The 26,114-nt window shown below is 42.3% G+C and overlaps 1 protein-coding gene across 3 annotated transcripts in view; it reads right to left on the bottom strand.

The window, feature by feature from the left end:
- Window positions 1-849: 849 nt before the first annotated feature.
- Window positions 850-26,114, bottom strand: part of LOC122555099 (cell surface glycoprotein CD200 receptor 1-B-like) — a 37,157-nt gene continuing 11,892 nt past the window's right edge. For 2 of the 3 annotated variants that reach the window (XM_087992862.1, XM_043700778.2), the window contains 4 exons: window positions 21,526-21,658; window positions 8,604-8,631; window positions 3,054-3,130; window positions 850-1,490 (listed from right to left, as the gene is read on the bottom strand). In XM_087992862.1, the coding sequence (XP_087848988.1) occupies window positions 1,484-1,490; window positions 3,054-3,130; window positions 8,604-8,631; window positions 21,526-21,658 (245 nt within the window). In that variant the 3' untranslated portion in view covers window positions 850-1,483. The remainder of the gene's footprint in view (window positions 1,491-3,053; window positions 3,131-8,603; window positions 8,632-21,525; window positions 21,659-26,114) is intronic. The other variant, XM_043700780.2, reaches the window with a different exon arrangement.

A 26,114-nucleotide genomic window follows, 5' to 3' on the forward strand; every position in this document is an offset into this window, starting at 1 on the left:
GTTTTTAAAGTCCTTGATTTCTATTGCCACCATCTCAAGAGCTTCTTCATCAGCTCATCTTCCCCTCAATCTTGTTCCCACTCTCAGCATTGAAGTTCCAGAACTTATGCAGCTCATATAGTTCATACACTGACCAACATTGGCCTACTAGGTCAAACCAAACTGAACTGAGGTGAACACAATTTATTTATACAACGATCTATATGTAATTTCTAATATTTCAACTATACAAAGTGAGTTTTACAAGTTATTTCAGCCAGGAATGTACTGTACAGTATTTCAAATGTAGTGCACAATATTTTAACATGTACATTTTTTTCCATGAGCCAAATGTGTGAAATAACTATGTTTTAAATATTAATTCCTATGGGAACTATGCTCACTTTAAATAATTTCAGTTAAAACCACAATTTTCAGTAACACAGCCATAACTTTAAGTGAAGACTTACTGTAATATGCATAGAAAAGTAGTTTTTATTCATTGCAGTTTGAATAAATCCTTAAACGAAAACAAAATTAATTGAGAACCAAATTCCATGGGTCAACAATAGATGACACTACAGTAAATGATATTAATTAGGAAAATCAACACTATTTTTATGAATTCTGAAAAGGCTATCAATAATGCATAATGTTGATCTTTAATTTGTAAACAAGTAATAACAAGAACCTATTTCCATGAGTTATTAATTTAGTTGCTGCATATTCGTAGATCCTTTCTTATTCTCTTGATCTATCCTCAGGATTTTAATCTAATTTACAAAAAAATTCAAAATAAAATTAAGTTTTCAATAATCAATTCATCATCAATAAGAGAGGAAGGCTGGAAAGCATCCAACATAAAATTAGTCAGATCACAATTGGTTTATTTGAAGCAGAAAAGTCAAGTTGTTATAGCAAATACAAATTCTGATTCGTCATTTAATGATATCTTCAACTTCTCTTTGAATTTAAACATATCCTTAAAACCTATTATTTTAGCTGTATAAAAATAGCTATCGCTTTTATTCAAAAATCATCTTGCTTTTGTTCTTTTGTCATTGAATACCAGTGAAATGGCACAATAGAGAAATTGTAGTCTTTGCTTCATTTCACCTGCAGAATCCATAAGATACAGCAGAGGGCAGTATAATTAATTGATAAAAACTACCTAAAGTGACAACTTTCATGATGAATCATGTACCTGGTAAAATTGCCCACATATTTCAATACAAATAACAGTGATGCTATCAGTTCTCTCTTTCATTAAAGAGTAATGAAATAACACAGGTACAGTTAAACACAGAAATCAGGATGCTGCTGTCTGAGGTTCGCTGCTCTTCCGGAAGTTCCACTTCACAAATGTCTCAACCAGGTAGAGTCCGTTGAAATAGATGGAATGTGAGAAGTTTATTATTATTATTCTTTTATATTCACTAAATTTAGCAGATAAAGGTTTATTTATACATTGTAGTGTTAGGGGATTTTCATGCTGTGTTAAGTATTAATTCCTGCCAAATAAACATTAAAAAAATCATTGTTACAAGAGTATAGAGTTTTGTACTTTCCACTTCTAATTATCACCAAGTTAACAAAGTGAAAATAGCATTTCTGTCCTTTCTATTTCTGCATCCAATCTTGCTTACCTTCTCTTCATTTCACCTTCTTTTAGAGATTTTACATTCAATTAAATATTCTGCTTTACACTCCTCGGAGTAGATTCTGCACGCTTTAGTAAGAATTATTTAATTGGGTTGGACAAATATTTGTTCTGATCACATGGGTGCCAAATCCTCTGGTAGATGTATTGCATTGAAATGGATTTATAATCTCAATGGTACCAGTACAAATGCCCATAGACATGTAATGGTCGGGGGCGAGTGTAATGAAACTGGGAAGTTGCTCTTGCTGATTGATTGACAAATATTCAGCTTTACCCTTGGGGCAGGTCAAAATATTGGGAATAACATGCATGTTAATGAAGTGTGTCCTATTTTAATTTTTGTTGAAAAACATATGCTCACCTTTTGGGAGCTAGAAAATAGCTTTCTCTATGTTCCCATGTGTTTTCTTTCTTGAGAAACTAGCATTCTTGTGCTCTCTCAAACCACTATCTCTGTTAATCAGCTGTCTCTGTCTCCTACTTCTCCTGGCTGTGTAGCATGCTCTCAATCAATGTGAGCAATGATACAAAATACTCCACTAGCTGAAAGAGACAGATGGTTATTTGTTACCTTCTTGTTTCCTCAGTTGTCACATTTGGTTTACAAATATTCTGGAGTCATTACAAGCTATATACGAAGGACTAGTTAATGGAAAATTTGACAGAAGCTATAAAGTATTGGAGTTATTTCTGGGATAAATTTTTAACTATTCTGAATGTCAAAACTTTGATCTGTTTCCATCTTTCCAAGGCACAATGTTTCTCCTGCTGTGGAGGCAGCAGCCTTTATCAATAGAGATGTTCTCGGATTGAGAGAAAAGCAAAGCTTAAGAATTGCCACCAGTTTTCCTTTGTTGGATTTTCCAATGATCCCATTACACACTTGCTCTTGTAACCAACTGAGCGAGAAGCTAGGCTGATGCAGGCTCATGTTGGTTTGCTGGTTGGCTTCTAGTGCTTGGCAGGGAATTGATGGCTGCTACGATGATTAGTGTCTGATTGCTGGGATTGGTTTGCTGGCTTCCTGCTACTGGTGGCCAGTCTACTCATGGACATTTTGATAATTTTTGCTGGCATTCAGGTGATGGCTAGCGGCATGTTTGCTACTGCTAGCTTATAGTGTGTAGTGATAGTGATGATGACTTTTAGCAGGTGTCTCCTTCTATTTGTTTATTGATAGTGGTAGCTGGTTGGCTTCGAACTACCATAAAGGTAAACAATGCAACTGAACAGTTTGGAATTGTTGCCATTTTTGCATATTTTTGATTAATTTTGAAACCTTCTGAACACTCTCATGTCTAAGAGCTCCAAAGCAATGGTAGCCATAACAGTATGAAAAATATATTAATGTTAATGTCATGAATTTCCATAAAAATTGTAATGTGTTTCAGAAGGATGTTGCCATGGTTACCTTGGCTTTTGTGGTTGAAATGAATCATAAATGAAATTCTCCATCTGTATAAAAGGTCCATTTGACTGAGACATTTCCTGAAAACAAACATACATCATCATGTTTATACTGGATGTTTAAAAATAATAACCCTATAGTGGAAGCTATATAATCATAGGCCAGGTTTTGATCATTTGGGGAGGGCCCTGATGTTGGAAGAAAACATCAACTACTCATGTGTACAGGCAGTTATTGGCACCTCCTCCTAAATCTTATAGGGAGCAGCCAACTAAATAGCTGCCACTAGACTTGTCAACTCATTAAGGACGATGGAACAATCCCAAGACATGCTGGTCAGTCGGAGGAGTGGCAACTGAGCAGCCTTAGCAGCAACCACCAATCTCAGAAGATCAGGGGCCTACAGCACACAGGACAAAATGAACTGAAAAAGTCGAAGAGTAGAGCACTGAAGAAGCGAAATGATCGGGGTTGTAAGGTTGCCTGCTTTGGCTGCAGTCCCCGCTTTCTGCATTAACACTTTCTCCTCTGAGGTCTCTCATTGGGAGGCCACTTCCATTTAGCATGTTGTGTCGTAAGGAAATGCCATGAAGAAACAGAAGTCGATTGAGCTTGCTTTGGTTCTGGAATGTTTTCCTTCAAGGGTTCCTCCAATTTTCTTTTGAACTCTACATTGAAATATAGAATCCCTAGTGTGGAAACAGACCATTTGGCCCAACAAGTTCCACTGACCCTTTGAAGAGATCCCTTTGGTGACATAACACAAGGCATTGTTAGCCAGAATATGTATAGTTTAATCTTGTCTAAGTTATGTTAAGTGTTTGACATTGTCATCAACATTATACTAGCTTGTTGATTATGGCTATGTCTCAAATGAAGAATTTCTAGCAACTAGTCTGCTGTATGACTCCTGTGTCTCTTTCAATTTCACCTTTAATTCTTGTCATACTGTTTACACACGTACCCTTTCTTCCTTTACTATAATTAATTCCACTTTCCCATTGATGTTCCTGAAACATTTCTCATACTCTGTTAGTTCTGAAGAGCTTCCTCTGATTCTATTGTGCTGACTCTAGCATCAGTATCCTAGCATCTGTTATGGCAAACCATGAAACAACTGAATTGTGAAATCCCAAGGGATTCAGGGAAGGAAGCTTACATTTCTTCCATAGGTTTGTCTATTATAGGAGTCCAGATATTCACCAATATGATTGGTTTGACTAGCTTCTGAAATGCATGAACAAGAAATGAAACTGGAGAATCAAGCACGAGTCAAACTAAAAACCATAGTGTCAACCTAGTGATCCTATCAAGGGTGCATACATACTAAACTGTGGAAGCAGCAGGCAAATAGAGTAATTTGAAACATTGTCCAGGAATATCCTGCCCACAAAAGGCAAGTAAATCTTATCTGACCAATTACAGTTCCATTAACCAATAACCACCAACAACTGATTCAGTTGACAGTGCCATCAATGAACATAATCAATAATGATATGCTTACTGCTGCTCAATTTGGATACTGTCATGACTAATTAGCTTCAGAACTCATTGCACCCTTGGACCAAACACAAATCTAAGAGTTGAAGTCCAGAGATGAGATGAAAGTGACTGCTCTTGATAATGAGTAGCATTTGACCAAATCCGGCATGAGGGAGTCCCTCCAGCAAAACTCAGCACTGTTTGCGTCCATACAAGGCACAAGGAAGGTGGCAGCAGTTGTTGGGAGCCAAGCATTTTGGCTCCAGGACATCACTAAGGGAGTTCCTTGGGACACTATGTGAAGCCCAAAAATCTTCAGCTGCTTCATCACTAGCCATCTCACCATCAACAGAAAGTTTCTAAGGGAGACTCACCATCTTGTGTTTAACTAATGAAGTTTGGAAAGCATTAAATTAATGGAAAAACAGATAACTGCTCAAAATTGATTGACAGGTAAAATGCAACAGATCGAATGTTTGGTCAGAATGTAAAGAATGGCAGAGGATGACTAAAAGAATAATCATAATGAAGGAATTAGAATATAAGAAAAGGATAACTAAATATATAAAAACAGATAGCAACATTTTCCATAGACACTTATAAAAGAAGTAAGTAACATGGGAATTAAAACAGGGAGTTAATGGCAGATAATAAGGAATTGGTTGTGAATTGCGTAAATATTTTAGTTCTATCTTCACTGTAGACTGTACAAAACATGTCAGCAGTAGCTGTAAATCAGGAGGTGGAGTGGAGAATTACTGTCACCAGGGAAGCAATACTTAGCAAACTGATGAACTTGTGAGCTGTCGCTGGGTCCAGATGGATTTCGTCATAGAGTCTTAAAATAAGTTATTAATGAGGTATTAGATGTGTTAGTGTTATTTTCCAAATTCTATAGATCCTACCAGAAATCAGCAGAAAACAGGAAACAGTTGTTCTGTTAGCTTGACATCTCCTTTGGAGATAATGTTAGAATTGGTCGTTAAAGAGATTTTAGCTGTGCACTTAGGTACTCAAGCTAATCAAGAGGCGTCAATATGATTTTGTGAAAAGGAAATCATGTTCAACCAATTTGTTAGAGTTTTTGAGCAAGTAGCCTGTTCTATAGATAAAAGGGAGCATGTGGACAAAATGTACTTGGATTTCCAGAGGCATTTAATAAAGTGTTATATTAAATGTCATAGTGGGATGTAAATGCTTTATGGTATGATGCGCATATTAATGGGGGTAACATTTTAGCATTTATAGAAGATTGGCTGACTGGCAAGAAACAGAGGAATTATGTGTAAGTATGTCCTTGTCTGGGTGGTAAGATGTGATGGATGGAATCCTACTGGGACTATGCTGGGGCCTCAACTTTTTACAATTTATACCAATGACTTAGATGAGAGGAGCAAAAGCATGTTGGGCAAATTTGCAGATGGTGTAAAGATACGCAGGAAATATGTTGTCAGGAAGACATGAGGAATTTGCAGAACAAATTGATGAGTTGAGTGAGTGGGCAAAATATTGTCAAATGGTGTATAATGTAGGACAATGTGAAGTTCACTTTGGCAGGAAGAATTTAAAAAACAAAGTATTACATAAATAATGGCAGAATTCAGAGGTACAGAAGAATTTAGCTGTTCTAATGCATTGTTCACAAAGTGTTAGTTTCCAAGCAGAGTACATAATCAAGAAGGCCAATGGGATACAATCATTCATTATGAGAGCAATTGAACATAAAAGCTATGTTATGCTTCACTTACACAGGGTGTTGGGGAGGCCACATCTTGTATCCTGTGTACAGTTTTTTAAAGAAAGGGTGTGAATGCATTTCAGGTTTACTGGATTGATATCTAGAATGAATGGGTTGTTATATGAGGATATGTTCAACAGTCCGGATTCGTTTCCATTAAAGTTTAGAAGAGTGAGGAGTGAGTTGATAGAAATGGTTAAGTCTGTAAGTGGGCGATCCTGAATGGTCATGAAAAGGTGGACATGGAAAAGTTCTGACTGAGTCCAGAACTAGGGGACTGTGTTTTAAAATTGAGTTGATGCTTTCAAACAGACATGAGGATAATCTTTTCCTCTCAGTAGAGTTGTTCAACTCTGGAAGTCTCTGCCTCAGAAAGCAATGGAAGCAGGGTCATTTCATTCATGATAGCTTTTCATCATGTAACGGAATCAATAGTCTTTGGGGCTAAGTGGGAATGCAGAATTGGAAACACAAACAGAGAGCAAAGACCTTGCTGAATAGCAGTAAAGGCTCAGGGGAACAGCTGGTCTATTTCTGTTCCTATTTTATTGTTTGCACATGAGTTGGTGATGTTTGCTGATCGCTGCACAAGATTCAGTACAATTTATATCTCCTCAGTTTAATGAAGATATCTGTGTCTACGTATAGGCCCTGTACAAAATTCACACTTGGACTTGTAAATGCTAAGAAATATTTGTGCCATACAAACTCAAGGCAATAATGTTTGTGTTAATTCATTCATTTGATGTGAGCATTGCAAGCTGGATCATCATTCATTGCAGAAAACTATGAGTGTGAGAGAACCTAACTACCTGTCCTTGGCATTACCACTGCTAAATCCCCACCTCCAACATCCTGGGGTTGCCATTGACCAGGAAATTAACTAGACCGACCTTTTAAATACTGTGGCTACAAGAGGAGGTCAGAGTCGGAGAATACTTTCTTCCTCTCCTTCTTAAATAGTCCTTCAGGAGAGAGGATGATTTTCTTTTACTCCAGTGTTATGGTTCCTGAGATGAATGAATAGTCCACCGATGGGAAGGTGATATTTTCTGGAGTGGGTGGTTGGGATGTTTCAGTTTTCATACCCTTCATCCTCTCTTTACACTTGACCCCTGCCAGGGTCAGTCAGAGAAACCCAAAAAGGGTTCCACCTTTGTGGATGTTTCTTTTCCAGTTTAGATAGTCTGAGGCAAGAATTCTCATGCGTTGGTTGGGATACTGCATTTTTTCAGTGAGGCTTTGAGGACACTTCCTCAGCCCTACTGGTTGATGATGCCCTCCAGCGCACCTCATCCACATCCTGCATCTCCACTCTTGAGCCCCACCCCCTCAACCACAAAAAGGACAGAAGCCCCCAGTCCTCACCTTCCACATCACTAATCTCCATATACATCGCATCATCCTTCGTCATTTCCACCACCTACAAATGGACATCACCACCAGGGATATATTTCGCTCCCCACTCCTCTCCAATTTCTGTAAAGACTGTTCCCTCTGCGACTACCTCGTCAGGTCCATGCCCCCAACAACCCCCAACAGTCCTGGTACCTTCCCCTGCCACTGCAGGAATTGCAAAACCTACGCCCACATCTCCCACCCCCACCCATCAAAGTTTCAACTGCACTTCCACACATGTCACTTACTGTATCTATTGCTCCCGATGCGGTCTCCTTTACATTGGGGAGACAGGACACCTACTCGCAGAGTGCTTCAGAGAACATCTCCAGGACACCCACACCAACCAAACCCACTGCCCCGTGGCCCAACACTTCAACTACCCCCCACTCTTCTGAGGACATACAGGTCCTGGGCTTCCTTCATCGTCACTCCCTTACCTCTAGACGCCTGGAGGAAGAACTCCTCATCTTCCACCTCGGGACCCTCCAACCCCATGGCATCAGTTTCACCAGTTTCCTATTTCCCCTCCCCTAAACTTACCCCAGTTCCAAGTTTCCAGCTCAGCACCATCCTCATGACCTGTCCCATCTGTTCATCTTCCTTCCCACCCATCCAACCCACCCTCCCGCTGACCTATCACCTTTACCCCACCTCCATCCACCTCAGCTACCTTCCCCAGCCCCACCCTCCTTCCCATTTATCTCTCCACCCCGGAGGCTCCCAGCCTCATTCCTGATCATGGGCTTTAGCCTAAAACGTCGATTTTCCTGCTCCTTGGTTGCTGCCTGACCTGCTGTGCTTTTCCAGCACCACATTCTAGTGAAACCATTGACAACTGCTACCAAAAGATGAAAATATGGGAACAAGTGGAAGAAAATGATCACAATTACTAAATGTTTTTAGACTGCAAGCAGTAATGAAATGACTCTTACCTGACTGGACCTGGAAATGCAGCAATTTCTGTAGAAAGAGAAATTGTGAATCATGGTGGAAAATACACATTTTAGATTTTAGACGTTTTATATTTTTTACTATGATCATGATCATTATAGTATATTTGCTGACAATAAATATAAATGAAGAAAATAAACTGACTTGAATGACAATATTTCTGCTAAAAAGTGACTTTATACACCTAAGCCATTAGGATCACATAATTCGATAGCCTATCAATGTTCATCTGGTTGGAAAGGATTCTTACTCTATGCTATCACTTGTAAAACTTCCAGGAGTGCTCTGAAGGTGGAAACCTTCACTTTATCATTTGTAATCTGCAATGGAGTGTTTCAATTGAATTTACTGAATGCAATGATAGGTTGATGTACGTATGGGATGGGAAGGGATTGGTGTGCAGCAGGCACTGGGTTATAATGCAGTGTGTTGGTTGCTCAGTCAGCACAGCACCATCACCAAGGAGGTGAATGAATGATGGAGGCATGGCCCTCCCTATCAGGAACTGTATGTCTCACTGTTGGGAGGAGTTTATGTAGCCCTCAGTCTCAGTGTACCCCACTGCTGACTGTTCCCAGAGATAAGAACCTGTTTTTCTTCTTACATTCCCAATAAAGGTCATTGTCAGCAAGTCTGATGTACCCAGTGCTGGTGGGATGTTGGACCCTGTGGCTGCCTTCCTAAGAAGGCCAAGATAGATACAGGAGGACTAGGGCCAATGGCAAGCTTGGAAACAGCTGCAGAGGATGAGGAGGATCCAGCTCAGGCAGAGGTCATAGCTGTAGGGCTCCTCAGGATATATCAGGGCCACAGGAGGACCTGATAGTTTTGACTATGAATCCATTTCCAAGGGTGAGTGAGGCACGGTGTTGACGCAGGCTTGATATGTCCTGGGACACTGATGGAACAATGCCAGTTGCTAGAGCGAGGCTGTGGGGCTGCAGGAGTGGGAGGCCATCCTCTCCCAGTGGATGTGAAGATACCAGCTGCATTGAACCTCGATATAACTGATTTCTTCCAGGGATTAATGGGTGTCGTGTATGTGGCTAATCAGTTGTCTACCCACAAATACCTCATGGCCAGTGACCCTGTATCTGTGCACGGATTATATCTGCCTGAGCTGGGTCCTCCTCATCCTCTGCCATTGACTATAAACACCTACCACTGAGAGGGCTATGTCACAAAGCTGTGGCATTTATCAACAGGAAGACAATATAATCCTGTAATGTCTGGCTGATCTGTGATGACCATTCCCACTTTTGTGGGGTGTATGCCTGCTACCCTGGCAGCTGCCATGACTCCTAGATCCTGGAATTACACTCTCATGTAACTGGTGTGTTTGACAGTCCCAGAGCCTTACAATGCTGGTCACTGGGGAGACATTAGTGAACAAGAGCTACCCATTGTGACCATGGCTCATGACATCATTGTCCAATCACTTGATGAATGTGAAGCAGACATACAACGCTGCACATTTTTTTGACTGGACCTGTGGTGGAGCAGACAATCAGGCTCAATTATAAGGTGTTGAAAATGTGGTTCTGCTGCTTGGATCATTTTGCGGGGGGGGGAGTTTCAGTATAGTCCTGACAGAGTGAACCCTATCATCCTGATGTGCTGCGCTCTGCACAAATGGAGCAGGCAACAAGATGATGTGTTGGACACAGAGGGAATGGGGAATTGGGAGCAGCCATCTGAGGGGGATGAGGACAATGAGGACATTGGAGAAGAGAAAACTCTACTTGCGCACAACGGACCTCAACTGTGTCAGACATTACAAGGCAGACAGGGCATGATGGAAACTCAATTCCGGCGGATGAGAGTTGGATGCAGCAGACCATTGCATAACATAGTCATTGGTCATGATGCCAGCATTTGATTTACTTTGTGGAAGTGAAATGCAGCCTAAACTCACTTTGTTTGAAGTCGCTTTTGCTGGATGTATATAAAAGCTCATCATTGGAACGTCAGATTGTTTGTCTGTGTGTGATGTTCTCCTGTTGGACAATGAAAAGATTCGGGTCTCCAGTGGATATCAGGAACAGAGTAGCGGTGACTTAGAACGGGTGCTCATATGGGATATAGGTAAGGACAGATGGAATGCATTGTCTGGTGGTTAAACAGAGACTAGAGTGAGTCAAGGGGGTTGTACATGTGAAGCAGTGTCAGCCATGCCAGCTATTTGCTGTGAAAAGGATGGCTATGCGGTTGCTGTCCCATTATGTTGCCAGTAAGCGGGAAGGCTGTCCACATGTCCAGGTGCACAATGCCCTTTCAAAGATGACGCATGTACCAAGGCTTTTGATGGAGTGAGTGCCAAGTGCGTTCAGGATTGATCTGTTGTAGAAAAGGACCTGAATTGAGCAAAAAAGGGTGAAGTAGTTGTAGAGTAGTTGTGGAGTAGTTAGTTCATGACGCAGATTGGGTGAGATATGGTGAGATGTTACTAGGCCTCGTGATAAGAAACCTTCCACAAAACTCATCAAAACTGACAAATAAACTTAAGATTCAACTCAGGGAAACTATTATAGACCATTGGTGTCTTTGAGTTCCAGGGTTCATATAGTCAGAGATCTCAGTTCACACATGAGGTGGGGGTTGATATAAGGCCCAAAGTGTTAAGCTCTTTGCTAGTCGCATGAAGGGGAATAAGTAGACCAATTCACTGGTGGACCTGATATGCCCATGGCATAAGATCCAAAGTTGTGTAGCAAATTACCTGCATGAGGAAGAAGAGATCTAATAGCAGGCAGGGCAGAGCCAGAAGCCTGGTTCACTGAGTGAAGAAACAACTACTGTCCACAATCCGGAAGTAAGCAAAATGAAGAAGGTAAACGAGGGTGCTTACTGCCACAGCACCACAAATCCTGATAAGCCTTGAAGTACATTGTACCACATAGAGGTTGTTTTTTTCCCATTATAAAAGTAATGATCTAGGCCTAGAATTTCTTTTAACTTACCTCGGAGCTGTTTGTGTTTTGCTATTGTAACTTGCCATAAGCACAGGAGAAACCCCTTTACAAGCTCTTAGGTTTCAGTTTCACTTTGACAAAAGTTATGGCCGCTGGAGCAGGAACAGCAGTTGTTAAAGTATTGGAATAGGATTTATAAATTATAAAAGTTTAGTTTAATAAGATAATGTAACATGCATGCTTATGTAGGCAAGAATACAAATGGGTGGTTCAGGAATTACAATGAGACAGAAGTCGATATCAAGTAGAATATATTGACTTAAAATAAGCATTTCCACTGGTTTAATTGATTTCCATATAAATTTATTCTTCATTTTTAGCATTTCTGGTTTGGTCTCTCTTTTCAGTACTTTGTTCCCCTAAACCCTACAGATGTTTCTACTTTTCAATGCTTCTATTATTACACAGCTTTCAGTAGCTTTGGTCTACTTCACCCTTGTACTACAATTGAATCATTCTGTCCTTTGATGTGATCTCACATTTACAAGAAAATTGCAAATTAGAAAATAGATTACTGCATGAAAATATGACTTACATGTGTAGGAAATGTATTGGTTTCCTTTTAACAAATTATTTTATACCTCATGGCATTGGACTGCACACAACTAGTCCTGTCACTGTCATCATATTCTTCAAGTTCTGTTAAGTTGTTCTATTTTCATGGCACAGAACTGGAGAGTGTAAGCTGGTAACAGAGAACAACAAGCAACTTCATTTTTTTTCCCAAACACTTAGTATGGAGCCAGCATGTCAGACTGGAACCTAGACTTTCTTCTTTGCTGTCAAAAGTGTGGAAGTACTCATCCAATTCACGAATACTGATCCTACCAAAGATGGTGCTCTGAGTTGCATGAGAATACTCAGAGCAAGTTCTTAACATTGTAAATGCACACTTATTGCAGATGGGAAATGATGCAAAGATTGAAATGCTTGAAGTAGTTTTGGCAGACAGAATTGTTGCACGCACAGGCCCTCCAATTGCTAATCACTCAGACTCTGGGGTGAAAAATGTCCAGACATATCACCTGTGCAGAAGCACATGAGATGTAAACTGTTACAGGTCCATCTCAGGGCACCGGCTGTGGTTCACTTAGTAGCACCCTCACATCTGAGTGCAAAGATTAAAGGTTCAGTGCCCAGAGATGCGGTTCGTAAGCAATAAGGAAACTTACAGTAGATTGAGCATGTAACTCAGTGTCAGTATTAGAGTCCAATAGTAGATGTGCTGCCATTCAGGAAATACTGAGAAGGTATTAGTTGTCAAGATCCCGGAAAATATGGAGCATTTTCCATATCTTGGAAGGTAGACAGGATAAAGAAATTCATCATTGGCTTCAAAGTGCGGCTCTGTCCTCACCTGACTAAAGGAAAGAATACATGAGGCTCAGGATTACAATGTTGAGGATTTACTGGCTTGCATTTTTCTCTGTGATCCTGTACCTACTGGAGATTTGGATAACCTACAGCTGGTATATCAAAGCACTGGAGAAGTTCCACCAAGATCTTTTAATTCCATTGGCATGAAAGAAGGCCCCTTCACTCCCAAGCCAACTTGCCCAGCAGTAAGGCACTGATTCTCCAAATAAAGTAATGGACCACCACTAATATATAACGAACAACTTCCTCCACAGACAGCATCCAAACAGTAGAAGTTCCTGCAGTGGAGATTCAGGGATCAGACAAAGGTCAACAGTCTTCAGGGAGAAGACATACCATCCTTCAATATTTGAAGCGAATAGATTTTGGGAATATTATGAAATACCTAGATTTCCTGCATTTGTAAAAACAGAAACTTGGGTTGCGCAGGGGTGTGGTGTAGTTGCAGATGAAGTAGTGATAAATCTAAAAAAGCTATAAATTTGAATATATAATAAATTTCCGGGTTGAGAGAACACTTGCAGCTGACCACCATGCTGTTGGTGTCTTTCTCTCCCCAGAGCTCCGGTATTTCCTTGTGCAATAAACTCTGTCGTTGAACCCTGACTGACTCTGACTCTGAGGCTGCTGGTGATTTTCCTCATAACAATTTGTGCTGCGAGCAGGGTTCTTATTACTGGTGCCTGGGGAGCCCGGGTAAGAACCAATTTGTACCTGCGAACAGGAAGAGTCAGACTAAGCAAATGACACAGTTTAAAAGGTATGCCAATTGTAATGCCTAACATGTTACAGTACTGAGTTTAAAAAAAAAATAGGTGCATGTCTGTGGAGAATAAGTGTTTAACTGTTTAACTGTTGTAAGAACCTGCTGCTTATACTGAAATAGCCAGAGGACAAGGTCGTGCCTGTCTCAAAAACCCTGCCCTAAACTGGTTGTTAAGAGGGGTAATCACCACCCCTCTCTCCCCCCATGCAAAGGATGGGATTTGAAGTGGCATTTGAGGCACCAAGGGCACTAGGAGTTGTGAAGCACAAGTGGCAAAGTCAGGTAACATTGAACTCTGTAGTGGGCGGATGGGGGGGGGGGGGGGGCGGCTGGTGCAGAGTCCAGTTAGAGTTTAAGTTAAAAGTTGGGTCCTGTTTGTATTTGTAATTTCCAATGTGATGAGGATGAGGAGCTGATCACTCTGGCCAAGAGTCAAACCTCAGTTGAGTGCACATTACCAATGTGGGTAGCATGGACACTGTGAGTAACTGTGATACCCTGTCAGTCCATAGTAGAACGACAGAGCTTGAATAGTGACAGTGGCTGGGAGGGTAAACAGTCCCACCGATAGAAAGCACACTGGGCTAGAGACATGTTTCTGGGCCTATCAGGAGATGTTGGAACAGTAGAGATGGCGGGAGGGTAGAGGGATCCCGGTAGAGAACACACCCTATTGAGCCAGCATTGCCAGCTGACTGGTAGGTACTGACTAGTAGTGGTGGCTAGGAGGGTAGAGACATCCCACTGGTAGAGAGCACACCATGCTAGGAGGCTGCTACAGCCGTACGGAGGGTGCTGAGACAGTATTATTGGCCAGGGATAGAGAAGGCCCCTCTGGTTAGGAACACTTTACTGTTGGTGGTATCCGCAGGTACACAATCTGCTAAATGACAGATCAAAGTTTTAAGGGGGATACTGCAGGTTTCCTTATTGAGAAATACAAGGCAGACAGATAAGGGCTGACAAAGCAAATGAAGAAAAGTTATTGGGATACAACCCAGACACTAGCACAACAGAGAGAATAGATAGATAAACTAAAATGAAATAAAACTAAAAAGATAGTGGTAATGTTAGTGTACCAATTAACAGGCTTAATTGAACAAGTGAGTGCCTCCACTAGCAGGTGGAGAAAAGTCCAAGAATGAATTGAGGAGCTGGAGGACAGGATAAAGGAACAAGAACACAGATTAGAAAAAGTACAGGAGGAAAGGGAGATTGACTTTCTTCCCTCCTACAAAACCATCCTGCAGGAACCAACTGCTGCCTCTGTTGGAAAAACCGTGCAAGGGTATAACTTAGCGTCCGTTACCAGAGGAGGAACAGACTTACAGCCCAAACCCTTTACCCCAGGGGAGAGGCAGCAAATTAAGGCCTCCCTGGGCAAAATACAGCCTGGAGCGCAAACAACAGGTTCTGGGAAGAGCTGGATAGTGTATGGGTAGGGCACCAGCTACACCTGAGAGACCAGCTGGTCCGGGCAGTTTGCCCAGCGGAAAAGTGGAGACAGGTAGCTGGTGGACCCGATGCCACAACAGCCAGGGATTTTAGGGGAGGATGGTGGACACATGCTGTTGCCCTTACAGCTGAGATAGATGCCCAGGAGGCCCCCTTCACTGATTTTAAAGACGAAATCCAGAGGGTGCTAGGAAATGCTCCCACGAACTGGAGCAACTTAAAGGGGAAGGAACTTCTGAGGATGGGGAATGATTATTAAGTGTCTATCAAGAAGGCTCAGGGCAAGCAAACCCAGATCGGGGGAAATGGGAAATTCATCCAAGCTTTTAAAGATGGGCTCTCTAGAGCCCACCAAGCCATCTTGAAAATGGGAGTAATGATGTCCCAGGATTATGATGATTTAGTCGAGTGGGCTAGTGGGGTGCAGGAGCAGAAGTTCCTGCAATAAAGGCAAGATATGACAAAGCAGCTGACCGGAATGGAGGCGAGAGTAGAATAAAACAATCTTGCCAAAATGTGGCCAATAGGGACACTTTGCCAGAGAGTGTAGGGCCCCATTAGCCGGGAATAGAGCAGGGAACAATGTAAAATACTGCAGCCACTGCAACAGAATAGGACACAAAGGGCCTCAAAAAGGGGGGATTGGGAGCCATCTGCACCTCTGTCCCCGGAGAATGGACAGAAACAAAGTTAGATACAGGTCTAGTCAACATAGACTCGATAAAGGTTCCTGGATCGGAGCATAAGCCCCACCGGCAATACCCAATAAAACACAAAGCAGAAAAAGCAGCTGTGGAGATAGTGAAAGGCCTAGTGAAAGCAACCACAAGTACAACTAATTCCCTGATGTGGCCAATAATACAGGCTGATGGGAGCTACAGGCTCACCATTGATTATACAGGACTAAATAAGGTCACCCCCAATTGCACCCCATTGTAGCAGACCCCTCCACCATCTTAAATGACTTGGCCCCTGAACACAAAACTCTTACTGTTTTGGACAGAGCCAATTGCTTTTGGTCTATCCCGTTACACTCTGTGTCCCAGAATAAATTGGCTTTTACAGTAAGGAACAGGCAGTACACGTGGACTTGCCTGCCACAAGGGTTCCAAAACAGCCCCACTATTTTTCACAGGGCGATGAGCAACATTATGTAGATTTGCCAGAGGGTAGCACTGCCCTCCAATATGTAGATGATATCCTAATTGCCTCAGAATCCGAGTCAGGACACCAGGAGGATTTATGTCTCGTATTACAGGAATTGGCAACCACAGGGTTAAAAGTTAGCCCCACAAAGGCACAAATTGGCAAAACACAAGTCTTATACCCGGGACACCTTATATCCCAGGGACTCAAAGAGATGTCCAATGACTGCAAGAAGGCAATCCAACAGATTCCGTGACCTGCCACTGTCAGGGGAGTCAGAAAGATCTTGGGGTGATTCAACTACAGTCGGAGCTTTATACCAGAGTTTGCAAGATTGGCTGAACGGATGCAGAGATTAACTAAAGGAGGTAAGCCTGCCTTAGAACCTGTAACCTGGGGGCCAGAACAGGAGGAGGCATATAGTCAGCTTAAAACTTGGCTCATATTGGCCCCCGGGCTAGGGCTGCCAAACCCCAGCATGGATTTTCACATCCACTGTAATAATGAGGGAGGATTTTACTCCGCAGTGGTCACCTAAGACCATGGTAGCAGGAGAAGGCCCGTAGGGTACTACTCACTACAGAAGGGCCAGTAGTCACCGGGTTGCCCAGGTGCATAGCAGCCTTTGACAGTGCTGCTTGGGCCATTAGGGTTAGCGAGCCCATAGTAAAGGCAGAGAATGTCATCCTCCACACTAAACACACTCCAGTAGAGATGCTAAACACAGGGAAACTGAGGTCCATCTCCAATATGAGAAGGGCAAAGTGGGAGGCAGTTCTTTTACCCCCAAGTCAGTCTGTGGTAATAGTTAGGGATATGGGAGAAAAGCCCAGCTAAGGGAATTCTAGACATAAGGGAACCGCACAGCTGTGGGAATATAGATAGGGATGAGGATAGGGGGCGAGTAAAAGATACCCCCTTAGACACAGCCAAGGAGACCCACGGATGGGTCACGAAAATATGTAGCAGGGTCACCCCAAACAGCATGAGCTGTGGCAAATGATAAGTTAAGAACAGTTATGTCCAGAAGGATTGATGAAAGTCAGTTCACACAGATTACAGAACTGATAGCACTCACCAAAGCACTGGAACGAGCAAAAGGAAAAATCATGAATATATATACAGACAGTCAATATGCCTTCGGTATAGTCCATGACTACATGGTGGCATGGGGTAGAAGAGGGTTCATCACTGCGGGGGAACACCTATCAGACACCAATTAAGAAATCAGGCAATATTGCATGCCAGTGAACAGCCAAAGGAAGTTGCAGTAATAAAAAAGAAAGCTCACTAAAAAGAGCCAGCAAAAAAGAGCCCAGGTTGGCTGAAATTCAAAGGAAACTAGGTATCAGACCGAGCAGCTCAGAAAGCTCTAGAACAAGAAGCCATTGATGAGGCTGCAATAGCCATTATTAAATTAGCAAAAGACGCTATCCAAATTCAGCAGCTACAGGAGGACACCCCGCAAGAAGAGAGAGAGCAATTGAAACTGCAGGGGGCATTCAAAGGGGAGGATAGTGTCTGGAGGAGAGCAGACAAGGTGGTAGCACCAGTGTGTATACAGAACACATTGCTCAAACTGCCCCACGGACTCTCCCACACAGCAGAGAGGCCATGATAGCAAGTCGAGGGAGAGAGTGGTGGTGGAATGGAATGGGAATAGACTGCCGCAGATGCATGGTGTGTGCAAAACATAACCCAGGGGGACCTATAAAGGTTAAGATGGGACTCCAGCCCAGACCTAGGGGACGCTGGGATCACCTTTAGGTAGATTTTACAGGGCTACTACCACCTTCCCATCATCATAGACCAATTCACCTGGTGAGTAGGTGCATTCCCAACCAAAAGCTGCACTGCGACCACTGTAGCCAGAATATTAGTGGAGGAGGTAATCCCAAGGTGGTGGTGGGTACCCCTCCAGATCGACTCTGACCAAGGGATGTATTTTACAGGCAAGGTCACGATGACTGTCTGCCAATTACTCGGCATTAGACAAAAAATTCACATCCCCTATCACCCCCGAGCTCAAGATGGTAGAGAGAATGAATAGAATGCTCAAACTTTAGCTAAGGCAATGCCAACCTCAGGCAGAACATGGGCTGAGGTACGGCCCGCCATACTAAGAGCCACCACGAATCAGGCAACTGGGCTAACACCATATGAATTAATGGCCAGGCAAGCAATGTATTTTCTGGACACAATAATCACAGGTGGTGGCAATGTGGGTTCACTAAAAGACAAAATTCAGCAGTATGTGATAGAATTAAGCCCCTGATTGAAAGGGATGCAGTAATCTGGACAAAAAGGACAGGGCAGGGGAACTTGAAATCTTCCCTGAGGTCCCAGCATCAGGAAGCTGTGTCCTGGTGCGAGCACTGCCTGACAAACCAGGCTTTGTCCCAAAATGGAATGGGCCATACGACGTAGTAATAAATGGGGACATCTGTACCTGCATAGATATTAAAGGAAAAGGCACATGGAAGCACTGGACCCAACTCAAACTGTTTAAAGACTTCTGTGACCAAACTAATGTCATTGACCATTCCCCAGGTTAGACAGGAATGGCGGACAAGACGGTCATCCCAGGGAGAGTACCGAAAACACAACAGAACAAAAACCACACAGAAGCATGACTGCACCTCCTGACGAAAACAAAGACTTTGACTGATAACTTTCACTGCAAAATGTATATACCTGTATGTATTTCACTGGGTTTAAGTGTCACGACTGTCGGGAGCAGGTCAGGATTTGAAGATAACCTCTTCTATAAAACCCATCTAAGTGTGCATGGGAATCAAACTGTCTGCTACCCACAGATGTGATCAGTAGAATCCCTATTTGTGGCCACCCCAGTGCGGACCCCTCGTGACCTGTATACAGTAAACACCTCAGGAGCACCGTGTAAGGGACAGATGGGGAAATACAAACCGGGACTCCAGGGTAGATGTGCGCAGTCAGGCAGGACCACCCAGCCTAGGGAAGGGAAGACCCATTTAAAACCCAGTGATTAACCACTCTATTTCACAGGGCAGGGATGGGGAAGCATTTATGCCCTGGTTCCCAAAAATGACTCATGCGTCCAGACACACTACAGTATTAGCACAGTACAGTCACCAGGGGACAGTTTACCTGCACCTGCAGCCAGCAGGCATGCTTGAATGTGACTGCAGCAGACAATTCATATGTGGTCAGTGCAATGGCACCCATGTTAGCTCTGCCACATGGACATACCCGTTTGACACTTACCAGCTGGGAGGCACCCGGGGGATCAGGGGTGACACAGGTGGACAGACAGATGGAAGGACAGGACAATGTATGTTACTGAGTGGAGAAGGGATTTGTTTTTCTATCTAAGGGGACTTATGTGACAGGCACCCCACACCTCCCAAACCCATTCACGGTAGGGACAATTGCACCCCTTACTGTACCATGCCCTATCGGGGTACATGTTCGGGAAAGGATAGTGGATAGTGACCCACTACATCAGCCAGGAGTTCCGTGCTGACTGGCAGGACCCCACCACTTTGGGTTCATCACTGGGATATGGATTTTTGGGATCACTATCTTTTGGGGGGGGGGCAGCAGGTGTCATCAGCACTAAAAACCGAAATTACCTTGTATGTGGTCTGACTATCTCAGGCAATAATACCTTGAAAGCTCTGGAAGCAATTAATACAGAGCTGGCTGAACTCAGACTCTACACATAGCAGGCATGTTAAGTGGTGGATTATCAATTAGTACAGCAAGGGAGAGTTTATACAATTATTGGTGACAATTGTACCACCCATGTTATTGATGCATCTTATAACATTACTGAAGCCATCAAAAATATCTGAGACCAGCTAGATATTTTAGACAGGGAGCTACAATTACAGACAGCTAAATTGGTTGCTAGGTAAATCTTGGGGACCCTAACTGGAACACAGGATAGTTCTCCTAATTACACTCATGCTGGTATTCTGTGTAGGCCTCGGGTGTTTAAAGCCCTGCTATAAGGTGCTACAGATGAGAGCTGTACCAGCAGTGAGTGTCGCCACGGAAGAGCCCTCAACAAAATTGACACTCCATGATACCCCTCAGGAGGAGGAGCTCCTAGAGATGACCTACCTCTATATGTAAATTGGGTGGTCTGCAGGAGATCACCGAAGTTGCCTCCAAGATACAAAGGGGGGAGTGAAGTGGGAGATGGCACGGGGCAGGGTGACAATTGGCACATGGACACATAAGATGACCGCTGAGCCACAAGTTAGCCACTTGACATACAAGATGGCCGCCTGACCACAATATGGAGAGAGACAGCAGAACAAACACAGATACTGCCTGGGGCCACCAGAATGCACTTACAACCCAGTTGATTAGTTTAAGGTGGGTGGGGGAGAGAATACACATGAGTAGCGTATACTGCCCACCAAAGTGTCTGAGTCCAGCCAACGCCTTTAATAGAAATCCTAACTGCTTGATACGAACTCAATACAAAGTGCTAATAGCCAAGGCTGCAGTAATCATCCTTCTCTAGAAGAACGATTAGCCCCCATTATTACAGCAATGGACTTGCGTGCAGACATTGAAACTGACAATGTCTGTGCTGAAACTGACAATCACGCTGAAATTAACAAAGGCTGCATTGGAACTGACAACGACTGCATCAAAACTATCAATGATTCTGCAATGTTTACAACAAGCAAACTATGTTACAAAGACAATAACCTCATCACTGACCTATTGTATCACAAAAAGTATAAAAGTATCTTGACGTGAGAGAAGAATCACAGCTGACCACTGTGCTGTTGATTCTCTCTCTCCCTGGAGCACCACTATTTCCTTGCACAATAAACTCTGTTGTTGAACCCCAACTCTGACCTGGTAATTTTCCCCACAACAGTATTATAATTTAAAATGGGCAACATTGAATTTTATTTCCATTTGACTTTGTGATAACTTTGTTAAATAGATATTTCTATGTATAACAAACAATGACCAAGAAATATGATAGTAACTGAAAGGTGAGGCATATTTACAGGAAAGCTGTAGAACTAGTGACAAGACAATCATTATTAGTAATTGGATGATGTTCATTATATTTGTGCTAATTAGAAGAGTAAAAATAGAATTTTAAGTTTGGATATAATTACTTTTGTTCCTTCCTGACACGATCATAAAGATACTTTCTAGAATTGACAAGCTTACCTGAATGCAGTTTCTATTTGGAGATTAAAGCATCTGACTGTAAAAGCTACTACAGCAAGGAGACACAGGCATGCAGCCAGGACACCAGCAATGAGATATAAAAGGAACAAAATCTTTGGAGATAATTGTGAATCTGCAAAAACATAAGCACAAATTAATATTTTTGCTGATAGCTAGTTACGAGGAACTTTTCTTCAAAAGATTGGGTCTGAAGCGTCAGTCTTTGAACCGGAAAATAAATACCATTGGTTCATTTTTAGCATTGAGTTCATAACTGTATTTATTCACACCACAACCTACATAATTTAGCATTGAATAGAAATTTAGACATTCTTATTTCAAACAAAAGAACAAAAGAGAAGTACAGCATAGGAACAGGTCCTTCGGCCCTCCAAGCCTGTGCTGATCATCATTCCCTAACTAAACTAAAAAACAAACCTTCTACACTCAATCAGTCTGTATCCCTCTATTCCCTCCCTATTCATGTAACCAACCAGATGATTCTTTAAATGCTGCCAAAGTGTTTGCTTCCACCACCTCTTTTGGCAGTGTGTTCCATGCCCTTCTCATAATTTTGTACACGTCTATCAGGTCTCCTGTCAGTGGCTGTCTTTCCAGAAAAAAACAATCCTAGTCTTTTTAACCTTCCCTTATAGCCAATGCTCTTGAGACCAGGCAGCATCCTGGTGAACCGTCTCTGCACTCTCTCCAAAGCCTCCAAGTGCTTCTGGTGGTGTGGCGATCAAAACTGCACACAATACTCCAAATATGGCCTAACAAGGGTTTTATATAGCTGCAACATGGTTTGCCAACTCTTGTACCCCATACAATGAAGACAAGCATGCCGTATGCTTTCTTAATCACTTTGGCCACCTGTGTTGCGACTTATGGAGAAGTGTGGACCTGCATGCTCAGATCCTCCAGTATGTTAATGTTCGGAAGGGTTCCGCCATTTACAGTATAATTCATACCTAAATTTGATCCTGCAAAATGAATCACTTTGTATTTGTCTGGATTAAACTCCATCTGCCATTTCTGTGCCCAAGTCCTTTCTCAGAGTTTTGTATAATCTTTGTAGACTCTTCGGAGCATTTCACAAAGCAGTAATATATTAGCATAATATTATATAAAATGTATAGCTTGAAAACAGGCCATTCAGCCCAAGTCATCTGTGTGTACTGATTCTGAAAGAGGAGATGGATTGGGTACAGTCAAGGTACCTTTCAAAGGAGGTTATGCAAGGCAAACAAATCCACAGCTTCCTGGGTAGCAAGAGAGATAGAGAGTAACATTAAAATAAAAAAGAGGTTATATGATTGACATCAGTTTGTTTAATACAAAAAAGAACCACGCTAAATATAGAGAGTTCAACTGGGAAGTGAAAACCCGGGAAGTGAAAACCGAAATAAAAGAGGTAAAGAGAGAGTATGAATTAAGTCTAAGGAATTGAAAGGTCTTTTATAAGCATGTATATAGTTAGTGCATTAATATTGATAAGGCTGTACCATGACTAAAGTGATGACTGAAAATTTTGTATCTATCTGTACTCAATGAAACAGAAAAGATTCTGTCAAAATCTTCCAATCTTCCTGACGTAAAGGAATGGTTCCAAAGAACTAAAGAAGTACGAATGGTACACCTTTGTTTAAAAAGTCTATAAGGATGAACCTGGCAACTACAAGCATTCAGTTTGGCTTCAGTATTGGGAAAACTTCTAGAAATGATAACCCAAGAGATTTAATTGTCACTTGGGCAAGAGTCAATTAATTTGAAAAAGTCAATATGATTCACTGACGGCAAGTTATATTTAACTAACTTAATAAAAATCTTTGATAATAGAGATGCTTGGTGAAGGTAGTTTTGATTTCATGTGTAGGGACTTCCAAATCATATTTGGTAGAGTGCCACATAATTGCTTGACTGCTGAAGTTGAGGCCACAGTTCAGGTATAAAGTTCATTTACTAGAAACAGAGAAGTGGTGAATGGCTGTTTTCAGATTGGAAGAAGGTGGGCTTTCTCAGCGTAGTTGTCATTAGAGAAGAGAAAGTTGAGAACAGATTTGATAAAAGACCTAGGCAAAGTAGATAGAGAGAAGCTATTCACATTACAGGAAGAGTCAAAAATCAATAGACAAAATTAACATTGCTGCTTCACAGCGACAGGGACCCGGGTTCAATTCCACCCTTGTACAACTGTCTATGTGGAATTTGCACATTTTCCCCATGTCTGTGTGGGTTTCCTCCAGGTGCTCCAGTTTGCTCCTACAGTCCAAAGATGAGCAGGTTAGGTGGATTGGATGTGCTAAATTGCCCCGGAGTGTCCAGGGATGCGTAGGTTAGATGGATTAGCCATGGAAAATGCAGGTTTACAGGGATAGAGTAGAGGGGTGAGTCTGGGTGGGATGCTCTTCAATGAGTTGGTGTGGCCTTGTTGGGCTGAATGGCCTGTTTCCACACTGTCAGGATTCAGTTAAAAAAATAATTAATTGAGAAATGAACTAATGGCAACATGAAGAAGTACCTATTTATGCATCAAGTTTACATATCTTGAAGGTGTTACCTGACAGTATGCTGGAGGTGGATAAAATTAGAGCTTTCAAAAGGATATTGGAAAAATAGCTGAATAGAAATACTTACAAAGTTATGGGCAAAGAGTGGGGGAGTCAAACTCGCTGCATTGATCTTGCAAACAGCTGGCATCAACGCAGCATAAGACCATAAGACCATAAGACATGGGAGTAGAAGTAAGGCCATTCAGCTCATCGAGTCCACTCTGCCATTCAATCATAGCTGATGGGCATATCAACTCCACAGCAGGCTGAATGGCTTGCTGTATTATATTCAATCTATGTATCTCTGTTATGATTTTGTATTTTGTAGTATTATTTTTGAAGCCCGTAGTTTCATACACTTTATCACATAGTCACAGATTTGTTATGGGACAGTAGAAGGCCATTCAGCCCATCATGTCTGCACCAGCTCTCCAATGAGCATTCTGACTTGTACCGTTCTCCTGCCAATCTAGCACATTGATGCGTTCAAATAATCATTTAATACCGTTTTGAATGTCTATATTGAATTTGCCTCCATCACATTTCAAGGAAGTGCATTCAAGAACTGCACCGCCTATGTAAAAAAATCATTTCTCTTGATCCTATGTTTCTTATGTTAAAGAGTTAACGGCAGGAAACAGACAATGGTGGTGGAGGGTTACTTTTTGGATTGGAGGACTGTCACCAGCAGTGGTCTGCAGGGATTGGTGCTAGGTCCTCCTTTGTTTGACATTTTTGTCAATGATTTGAATGAGAATACACAAGGCATGGTTAGTAAATTTGCAGACAACACCAAAATTGGTGATAGTAGACAGTGAAGAAGGTTTTCTCAGATTACAAAGGGATCTTGATCAAATGGGTCAATGGACTGAGAAATGGAAGCTGGAGTTCAATCTGGATAAATGTGAGGTATTGCATTTTGGTACAACAAGCAGGGGCAGGACTTAAACAATTAAAGATAGGGCCTTGGATAGTTTTGTAGAACCGAGAACCTAGGGGTGCAGGTACATATTTTTTGAAGTTTATGTTGCCTCACTAACTTGATTGACTTTTTTGAAGAATTAACAAAGAGGATTGATGAGGGCAGAGCAGTGGACATGTTCTATATGGACTTCAGCAAGGCATTTGAGTAGAAGACAGAGGATAGTTGTGGAGGCCAGTGACCAGTGGTGTGCCACAAGGATCAGCACTGGGTTCACTGCTTTTTGTCATTTGTATAAATGATTTGGATGTGAACATAGGAGGTATAGTTAGTAAGTTTGCAGATGTAGATCTCAGTCTGGATTACAGTGAAGGTGTTGGTTTATATCAACGTTCCTGGCTTGGAAGGATTGGATTGTTAAATGCCTTGTAGTTTTAAAACAAAAGTGGGCGGCTTGGTGGCACAGTGGTTAGCACTGCTGCCTCACAGCGCCAGAGACCTGGGTTCAATTCCCGCCTCAGGCGACTGACTGTGTGGAGTTTGCATGTTCTCCCCGTGTCTGCGTGGGTTTCCTCCGGGTGCTCCGGTTTCCTCCCACAGTCCAAAAATGTGCAGGTCAGGTGAATTGGCCATGCTAAATTGCCCGTGGTGTTAGGTAAGGGGTAAATGTAGGGGTATGGGTGGGTTGCGCTTCGACGGGGCGGTGTGGACTTGTTGGGCCGAAGGGCCTGTTTCCACACTGTAAGTAATCTAATCTAATCTAATGACACCAAAATTGGTGATGTAGTTGACAGTGAAGAAAGTTACCTCAAAGTACAATGGTGTCTTGATCAGATGGGCCAATGGACTGAGGAGTGGCAGATAGAGTTTAATGTGGCTAAATGTGAGGTGCTGCATTTTGGAAAGGCCGAAGGGCCTGTTTCCACACTGTAAAGTAATCTAATGTAATCTAATCTAAATCAGAGCGGGACTTCTACACTTAGTGATAAGGTCTTTGGGAGTGTTGCTGAACAGAGACCTTGGAGTGCAGATTCGTAGTTCCTTGAAAGTGGAGTCGCAGATAGATAGGATAGTGAAGAAGACATTTGGAATGCTTTCCTTTATCGGTCAGAACA

This window comes from Chiloscyllium plagiosum, unplaced genomic scaffold (genome assembly GCF_037043375.1).
Source record: "Chiloscyllium plagiosum isolate Xiang-an unplaced genomic scaffold, Cpla_swu_hap1 HiC_scaffold_12, whole genome shotgun sequence".
Classification (NCBI taxonomy): Eukaryota; Metazoa; Chordata; class Chondrichthyes; order Orectolobiformes; family Hemiscylliidae; genus Chiloscyllium; species Chiloscyllium plagiosum.